At 44.6% G+C, this 9,492-nt stretch overlaps 1 protein-coding gene across 8 annotated transcripts in view; it reads right to left on the minus strand.

Moving 5' to 3' along the window:
* Positions 1-649: 649 nt before the first annotated feature.
* The window catches only part of PNPLA4 (patatin like phospholipase domain containing 4), a 32,468-nt gene continuing 23,625 nt past the window's right edge, over positions 650-9,492 (minus strand). For all 8 annotated transcript variants that reach the window (XM_045472810.1, XM_045472812.1, XM_045472811.1 and 5 more), the window contains 2 exons: positions 1,618-1,770; positions 650-894 (listed from right to left, as the gene is read on the minus strand). In XM_045472810.1, the coding sequence (XP_045328766.1) occupies positions 763-894; positions 1,618-1,770 (285 nt within the window). In that variant the 3' untranslated portion in view covers positions 650-762. The remainder of the gene's footprint in view (positions 895-1,617; positions 1,771-9,492) is intronic.

Consider the following 9,492-nt stretch of genomic DNA (forward strand, 5'->3'; position numbering starts at 1 on the left):
GAATGATTACTTTGGATTTATTTCTTATTTACTAGGCTACATGCTTGAATTGGTGCTTCATATTTAGTAGTATATTATCTACATTTCTAGAGTAGATACATCCAGTCCATTGACTGATGGCTAAACATCCAGTGAGGTATGGCCTTGCAGGAACAGAGGGGGCAAGAGGGCGAGACATCAATATGTAGGCAGAAGCAGATTGAGAGATACAGAGATAAGGAGAGAGAGAATTATTAATGGCAGGTCCGGGTTCATAACCGAGAAGCATCAAGACAGACTGATAATCACGTTAGCTAGGAAGTTGGGTTTAAAAGGAGGAAGGTGGGGATGGAATAAACCTCTACTGAAGAACGAGGAAACCCTACCTAGTGTCCAAATCTGCTGGGCTTCTGGGCTACTGTGTCCCATCCACCCTCTACCAGGCACAATCACGTCCACCCGTGAGAAGCAAACCTTTGCTCCTCCAGCCCTGGTGACACTGGCATGTCACAGAAACGCCCGCGTGTTTCACCGCAAAAACATGCAGCCACATTCTGTGTAGGAAGACAGCATTCGTGGTGGTCCTGTTTCAACATTCCATGGTTTATCCAAATTGCTGACCTTTCTAAATCTTTCAAAGGACATGAAAACTAGTAATCAGGAATCCTGATAGGCTTTTTTAAAAAGGGATTTAATTGGAAACATCCATCAAAAGCCATGTGGATAAAAATGAGAAAAAAAAAAGGCGTGAAATCTGTTTTGCATTATAAACTTTGAAGCTTTCTATTCAAACCAATTTTCTTTAAGTAAAAACTTAATGGTGTCACCAAAGCCATGTTGATACAGAGATTCCATTTTCCTCTTGCTTGGTGGAAAAAGGGCTTGGTTCAGCCTGACCAAGTTAGCCACAGACAGCTAGAACAGAAAGACAAATTGAAGCTATGAGACATTACAGTACAGGGACATGTAACCTGAGATTTCTTATCACAGGTACAATTAGGGGCTTAAAAAGTCTGTAGGAGAAAAATCCAACTTGAAAGGTTAACTTCACCCACAGGCTAGATGAGGGTGTCTCGGTCTTGATGCTAGTGACGTGTGGGGACACATACTTGTGCGTTGTGGGGGCTGTCTGTGCATCACAGGATGTTGGGCACCAGTCCTGACCTCTACCCCCTGGATGCCAGGAGTGCCTAGCAGATGTGAGAAGCAAACATGTCCAGGCACCGCCACTGTGTCCTAAGTGTAATATCACCTCGGGGTGAGAACGATTAGACGAGGTTAAGGAAGTCAATATGTAAGTTCTTCAGTCGAGTTTTCCTCCAATACTTTGTGACACTTAATTATCACCATGTTTTTAAACCAATAAACGATCTAATTTAAACTTGCCCTGAAATTCTCCCACTAGTTTACTGACCTGAAGAAGTGAAGAGAGAAGAACTTTTCACAAACGGACAGTAAATGGTGACAGGTCTGCATACTCACATCCGTATGCATAACGTGTATTGGAAACTAGTAAAAAACCATATTACTGAGAACATGCAGTTTGTACATAACATTATCAACGAGCTTCCAACATTTTGGAAGCGTGTGGAAGTTCTTAGGCAGGTGACTTCAAATATCACTGGACACATCACTCACCATCATGTCCTGTTTGGCGACATTAACGTACACGTTCAGCTGCCCTTTGTCCTGCGGGGAGATGTCCAGTCGTCCACTGAAGGGTGAGATGGTCACCGTCCGGCCGACAGGGAGGATGGGAAGGCTGTTGGTGAGGCCTCCATCCACCCACTTCTGTGGAAAGAAACAGCCCGTGTCAGCACATGTCCATGAGACACGTCCCACGTGGAGCAGATAAACACAGATTTTTCAACAGGACTCCTTCCTTGTAATATCATCGCAGCCTCTTCTATGCTAGTAAATTACTGTTTATGGTGACTAATCCGATGGGTGATTTTTTAAATCTTTCTACACAGATCATTTACCCATAGAATGAGAAGCTGACAGAAATCAGGAAACCTCTCCAATTGTTTAAAAACTTTCAGGGGCGCCTGGGTGGCTCAGTCGGTTAAGCGTCCGACTTCAGCCAGGTCACGATCTCGCGGTCCGTGAGTTCGAGCCCCGCGTCAGGCTCTGGGCTGATGGCTCAGAGTCTGGAGCCTGTTTCCGATTCTGTGTCTCCCTCTCTCTCTGCCCCTCCCCCGTTCATGCTCTGTCTCTCTCTGTCTCAAAAATAAATAAAACGTTAAAGAAAAAAAAAATTTAAAAACTTTCAGAAGGGGGCACCTGAATGGCTCAGTCAGTTAAGGATCTGGTTCGTGGTTTCAGCTCTGGTCATAATCTCACGGTTCGTGAGTTCAAGCCCCATATCAGGCTCTGCGCTGACAGTGTGGAGCCTGCTTGGGATTCTCTCTCTCTCCTTGTCTCTCTGCCCCTCCCCTGCTCCCTCTGTCTCTCTCTCAAAAATAAATAAATTAAAAGTTAAAAAAAAATTAAAGCTTTCAGATTATTTTTTTTTAAATGTTTACTTTTGAGAGACACACAGAGTGCAAGATGGGGAGGGTCAGAGAGAGAGGGAGACACCTAACCGATTGAGCCACCCAGGTGCCCCTAGTAGATTATTTTAAATACGACGTACCTAAATTTTTATGATGCCGGTGGATGCATGAGAAGACATGTAACAAGACTGGGGCTCACTATTTAATCAGAGTGGAAAGCCATGTTGACAGTTGATCCTGAATAACCAACCAGCAAATGGGACGTTCCATTTTTGTTATAAGAACTAGACATTGGCATTTCCTGTAGCAAACTTAAAAATAACCAGAACTAACCAGAAATCCTTCTATTTCCAAAGTGGCACCTTGAGTTTAAGATGTGAGTTTTTGGGGCGCCTGGGTGGCGCAGTCGGTTAAGCGTCCGACTTCAGCCAGGTCACGATCTCTCAGTCCGGGAGTTCGAGCCCCGCGTCAGGCTCTGGGCTGATGGCTCAGAGCCTGGAGCCTGTTTCTGATTCTGTGTCTCCCTCTCTCTCTGCCCCTCCCCCGTTCATGCTCTGTCTCTCTCTGTCCCAAAAATAAATAAACGTTGAAAAAAAAAAAAAGATGTGAGTTTTTATTTATTTATTTTTTCAGTTTGTTTGTTTATATATTTATTTTGAGAGAGAGACAGCGAGCATGAGCAGGGGACGGACAGAGAGAGGGAGAGAGAGAATCCCAAGCAGGCCTCGCAGAGTCAGCACAGAGCCCAACGTGTGGCTAGAACTCACAAAACATGACATCACGCCCTGAGCTGAAATCAGGAGTCGGACGCTTCACCGAAGGAGCCACCCACGCGTCCCAAGACATGTGGTTTTAAAGCCAGAAAGAATGAGAAGCCCCACATAAAAAAACAAAAAAAAAAAAACAAAAAAAAAAAACCCCAAAAAACAGACACTACTCACAAGAGGTTTCTTTGTTTTCTTTCAGACCCATGCCTAATGGAGAGGGATGGACAGAGCAGGTAAGAGAAGCTTTAGAGGCTTCCGCACAACCGTGTGGTGAAAGAGACAGAGAACGAGCAGGGGAGGGGCAGAGAGAGAGGGAGACACAGAATCCGAAGCAGGCTCCAGGCTCCGAGCCGTCAGCACAGAGCCCGACGCGGGGCTCGAACTCACGGACCGCGAGATCACGACCTGAACCGAAGTCGGGTGCTCAACGAGCTGAGCCATGCAGGTGCCTCATTATGCTGTCCATTTCAGAGCCACAGAGTGTCAGGCCACCGTTGTTCCAACGTGTGGACATAATCTTTAACAATAAATAAACGTGTGTGTGCACACACACACACACACAGCTGAAGTGCAAAATCTCCAAGTTATATCTGTGATTGGAAATAGCTTTCAGTTGATAGGCGCAAAAAAAAAAAAAAAAAAAAAAAAAGTCTGGTAATGGTTGACAAGCCCCCAGAGAAGAATCCTCACCGCAGAATTCTGCAGGCTGAGTTCCCCTGAACATTGAGAATGTCATGTAGGGAAACCATATTTGTGCTGCTCAGCGTAGAGGCACAGGAGGGAGGGAGAAAGGGTTAGGAGGCAACGTCCTGAACTTGGTTAAAACACACACTCATTTTGTTCTAAGGTGTCTTTTTTTTTTTTTAAATGTTTTTTACTTGTTTTTATTGCTAAAGCTGGTGACTGATCAGCACTGCACTGTTTGCAATGGCTTTGGCCAGCAGCAGCTCCCCCAAAGGGCATAAAGGTAAATGATGAGTGGACCCTGTGTTGAAAAGTGGAGGGGACTGCATTTTGCTGTTGCAGAAAACAGAAGCAGATCAAGATGAAAAGAAAACCGATCTGCACGATTTGCATGTCATTATTTTTAAAAGAACGTCACATACCTTACCATGTAATTACATTATATAGACACACATTCATATGTGGTTGTCTGTGTTTAACTCCCAGACTCGTATGTGTTTGTGTGTATTGTGTGTGTGTATATATATATGCTTATATAAACAGGTTTTTTTTTATGTTTATTTTTGAGAGAGGGAGAGAGAGAGCGCGTGTGCAGGAGCGGGGCGGGGACAGAAAGAGAGGGAGACAGAGGATGTGAAGCCGGCTCTGTGCTCTCAGCAGTGAGCCCGATGTGGGGCTCGAACTTATAAACCATGAGATCGTGGCCTGAACTGAAGTTGGAGGCTTAAGTGGCTGAGCCACGCAGGAAGAATTTTTAAAAGGGAGATTTGCAGTGAGAAGGCCCCAAAATATGCGGTTCTGTGCCTTATTGTCTCAGAACTTGCTTTTGTCTTATTTTTCTTCTTTTGCTTTGGGCATGGATACCAATTTCTATAATATGTTAACAACTACAGGAAAAAAAAAAAAACACCTCCCCAAGTTATCTTTCATAGTCTCAATAGGATATTTGACCAATGACGTAGAACTGTGCTTAGTTGTCATCAAGGGATATCAATAATATGTACCTTGTGTCATGGGACTTGAGAGCTCATGTGACTTCACTCAATTTAAGGAAAAGAGGGCAATTTGGCTCATCCCACTGCCAAGTGTTCTAATATATCACAGGGTTAATGAGTGCTGTTTCCGGGAACTGAAAAGTCTTTCTCCAAATTGGCTTCACTCTTGTTAGCTTATTCTGATTGCATAAAGGACTATAGGAAACGTACAGCTTATCTAATGACTTGACTGAATGTGCAGCAGACCAGCACCTCTCTCACCGTGACCCTGCCGGCTCGGGCACTCTGGACGCAGCACCTCTGGCTGCTGATGCGTGCTCTAGGGAATGGATCTAGACCATTCCCCCAAAACCGCTCGCTCGCTCGCTCTTTTTCTTTCTTTCTTTCTTTCTCTTTCTTTCTTTCTTTCTTTTCTTTCTTTCTTTCTTTTCTTTTCTTTCTTTCTTTCTTCTTCCTTTCTTTGTTTTTTTCTTTCTTTTTCTTTGTTTCTTTCTTCTTTCTTTTCTTTCTCTTTCTTTTTTTAATATATGAAATTTATTGTCAAATTGGTTTCCATACAACACCCAGTGCTCATCCCAAAAGGTGCCCTCCTCAATACCCATCACCCACCCTCCCCTCCCTCCCACCCCCCATCCACCCTCAGTTTGTTCTCAGTTTTTAACAGTCTCTTATGCTTTGGCTCTCTCCCACTCTAACCTCTTTTTTTTTTTTCCTTCCCGTCCCCCATGGGTTCCTGTTAAGTTTCTCAGGATCCACATTAAGAGTGAAAACATATGGTATCTCTCTTTCTCTGTATGACTTATTCCACTTAGCATAACACTCTCCAGTTCCATCCACGTTGCTACAAAAGGCCACATTTCATTCTTCCTCATTGCCAAATAGTATTCCATTGTGTATATAAACCACAACTTCTTAATCCATTTATCAATTGATGGACGTTTAGGCTCTTTCCATAATTTGGCTATTGTTGAGAGTGCTCCTATAAACATTGGGGTGCAAGTGCCCCTCTGCATCAGCACTCCTGTATCCCTTGAGTAAATTCCTAGCAGTGCTACTGTTGGGTCATAGGGTAGGTCTATTTTTACTTTTTTGAGGAACCTCCTCACTGTTTTCCAGAGCAAAACCGCACATTCTTTCAGGCTCGCTGATTCCAGCCAAATCGCTAGTAACAACAGTAACAGCGGTAAACATTCCTCGGCCCCAAATTAAAAGTGGAAGTGTTTTGTATCCAGTGTGCTCTGGTTGAAACGCCTGCATCGTAAGTACTGCTGTCCGCGAATTCTCTGGCTCTTTGCTACCGTTTCCTGCAAGTGTTCCGTGCTGCCCAGCTCGCGGCCAGCATTCTGTAAGGTGGGAACGACTGCCGTGGGCTTCTATGATTCCAGAATCTTTCACAGAAAAAGCAAAAAATAATAAAACAAACAAAAAAAGACCCCTGTGCTGTTCTTCCCATGATGGTTTGGTATCACTTATAAAGGGACTTTGGTGACGGTCACCATCATGCACGTGTCAGGTCTTGTCAAAGTTTGGGGTACACGCTGAGGTGCCCTGGGAACCGAGGAAGGACACGCCCGGGGCTTAGGAATTTGAGCACTTCTTGTGAAGTAACTAAAGGGGAAAAACATAAGCAGGTGATGTCCACAGCGTGTGCCTGGATGCGTGGTGGACACTGTGCTACGTCCATCCGGGAGAGAGTCTCTAGGCACGGTGAAATCGTCTTCAGGTGTATCTTGCTCGAAAAGCAGGTGAGTACAGGGGTGCCTGGGTGGCTCTGTCGGTTCGGCAGCCCACTCTTGATTTTGGCTCAGGTCATTTGGACAGTTGGTGAGTTCAGTCCCTGCTCGGGCTCCATGCTGACAGCACGGAGCCTGCTTGGGGTTCTTTCTGTCCCTGTGTCTCTGACCCTCCCCTGCTCGCTCTCTCTCTCTCTCTCTCTCAAAATAAATTTTAAAAAAGCAAGTGAATACAAACCACTTTGTCAGAACAAGCAATGAAACGCTGATGTCTATAATTATTTTAAGTACCAGAGCGCAGGGCTTAATGGTTGATAGAACGTCTCCCCTATTAGTTTAAATGCCATTGCATAGGAAGGTCATGCTGGTGTAGTCGGATTCCTCACTTGACAGAAGCAGAAACTGAGGCTTGCAGGGTCACTCACTCTAAGTTACAGGCTGGCAAACTGCGGCTGCTTTTGCGAATAAAGTTTTATTGGCAGACAGCCATGCCCTTCTGCGGAGACACTGCTGTGCTGCTTTTGCACTAAAACAGCAAAGCTGAGTAGCTGGGTCAACAGACACTGCACGCCCCACACGCCAGGGCGCTCACTACCCAACGCTTTACAGATCGTGTTTCCCAGGCACGGCCGCAGGGTGCGTGAGCCAGAAGGGGTGCAGTTGGCCTTCTGACCTCCCTTCTTCCTTCACACACACCATAAATTGGCCGTGTCTGAGGGAGGCAGAGAGGATCAGAGTTGTTTTCTGCAGGGGCGCCTGGGGGGCTCAGTTGGCTGAGTGTACGACTTCCGCTCAGGTCATGATCTCACCACTGGGGGGTTCGAGCCCCACCCCAGACTCTGCTGTCAGCACGGAGCCTGCTTCCATTCCTTTCTCCCTCTCTCTCTCTGCTCTGCCCCACTTCGTGCTTTCTCTCTGTCTCAAAAATAAATAAAAACAGGGGCGCCTGGGTGGCGCAGTCGGTTAAGCGTCCGACTTCAGCCAGGTCACGATCTCGCGGTCCGGGAGTTCAAGCTCCGTGTCAGGCTCTGGGCTGATGGCTCAGAGCCTGGAGCCTGTTTCCGATTCTGTGTCTCCCTCTCTCTCTGCCCCTCCCCCGTTCATGCTCTGTCTCTCTCTGTCCCAAAAATAAATAAACGTTGAAAAAAAAAATTAAAAAAAAAAAAATGATGACTTTAGGTACTTACTTTTCAGAAAATGCTAGAGGTGTTTAGCTAGTGACAGTATAAATGTTACATCAAAAATATTCCCTGGAACACTAACATGTTTTTCCAAACCGACAGTGCAAAAACCTTTAGGATGTTGCTAAAAACTAAGACCTTCTCCGTCAGAATAACTGACTTGATACCCAGATTCCCGTCAAGCCTAATCTGGCTGGTCGCCAGGCCAGTTACCGCTTACTGTTGACTGTGTCGGTGACTGCACCACCTATCTGTGTGAAACGTCTAAGTCACGAAGAAATAGACGTGGGAGAATTATGGTAATAGTTACATACAAATACGTAGTAACAGTATTCCACGACGGTCTTTCCCACAAATATGTTGGTAATGAAAGAATTAATAATCCATATCCCATACAAAATGCTCAGTAGACTAGAATAATTCAATGTTAAATTTTCTCTAGATAATACATAGTCAAAATATTGCCTGAATTCTAATTCAGACAAGAAAAAAGAAAAAAAAAAACACCCTACAGCTTGTCTTGTGATGTGCATACCATCAGTTCTAGAGATGATCTTCTTCTGTTATTATGACCAATTAGACCATTGCCAATACTAATGCTATCGCTTAAACCAAACGACAACTTGTTAGTTAAGACCTCCTCTTGAAAATGCTCATGCTTGTTCCAAATTGATGTCAAGAATTGTGAAAACGTGGCGTTTTCTGAGGATGCACATTCAGAGGCCAGATATGCTGACAGCAGATTCATGAGTAAGAAATACAAGTCTGACCTTCAATATGTTTCTGTTCTTCATTCATTTATTCAGCGGCTAATGACTATCTACCATAAACAGGGTACTAAAAATGGTCTTAGAAGAGGAAGCCAGGAGACCCACAAGAACTTTAAAAAAGTTAGGGAAGGGGCTCCTGGGTGGCTCATTCTGTTAAGAGTCTGACTTTGGCTCAGGTCATGATCTCATGGTTCGTGAGTTCAAACCCTGCATTAGGCTGTGTGCTGACAGTGTGGAGCCTGCTTGTGATTCTCTCCCTCTCTTTCTCTCTAAATAAACAAATAACTTTTAAAAAAAATTAGGGAAGGGGAGCCTGGGTGGTTCAGTCGGTGTCCGACTTGGGCTCAGGTCACGATCTCAAGGTTCGTGAGCTTGAACCCCCGTGTCAGGCTCTGTGCCGATAGCTCAGAGCCTGGAGTCTGCTTCGGATTCTGTGTTTCCCTCTCTCTCTGTCTCTCCTCCTCTCATGCTCTCTCTTTCTCTGTGTCAAAAAAAAATAAACATTAAAAAAATAAAAAAAATTAAAAAAAAATTAGGAAAAGGAAATAGACATCAGACTACGTCAAATAACTACTAGACAGGTTAGGAAGGAATTATACTGTCTATTAAGTTAATCTTCTGCCTTATGAAAGTATGAAACTTATTTTTTTTTAATTCTTTTTAATGCTTATTTTTGAGAGAGAGAGAGAGCGAGAACGTGCAAGTGGGCCACACGGTATACTCACCAGGCCACACTACCACAGGGCACTGATCGGCCCCCTGCTGCTGCTGTCACCTCAGTCACTTCAGAAAAACAACCAAATCCCACCAACCAATCAAGACCTGACTTCCACAAAAACACTAAAACCTGGAACAGGAGACGTGTTTTCAGCATGATGGAATTTTTTC

The sequence above is a fragment of the Leopardus geoffroyi genome, chromosome X, assembly GCF_018350155.1.
Source record: "Leopardus geoffroyi isolate Oge1 chromosome X, O.geoffroyi_Oge1_pat1.0, whole genome shotgun sequence".
Classification (NCBI taxonomy): Eukaryota; Metazoa; Chordata; class Mammalia; order Carnivora; family Felidae; genus Leopardus; species Leopardus geoffroyi.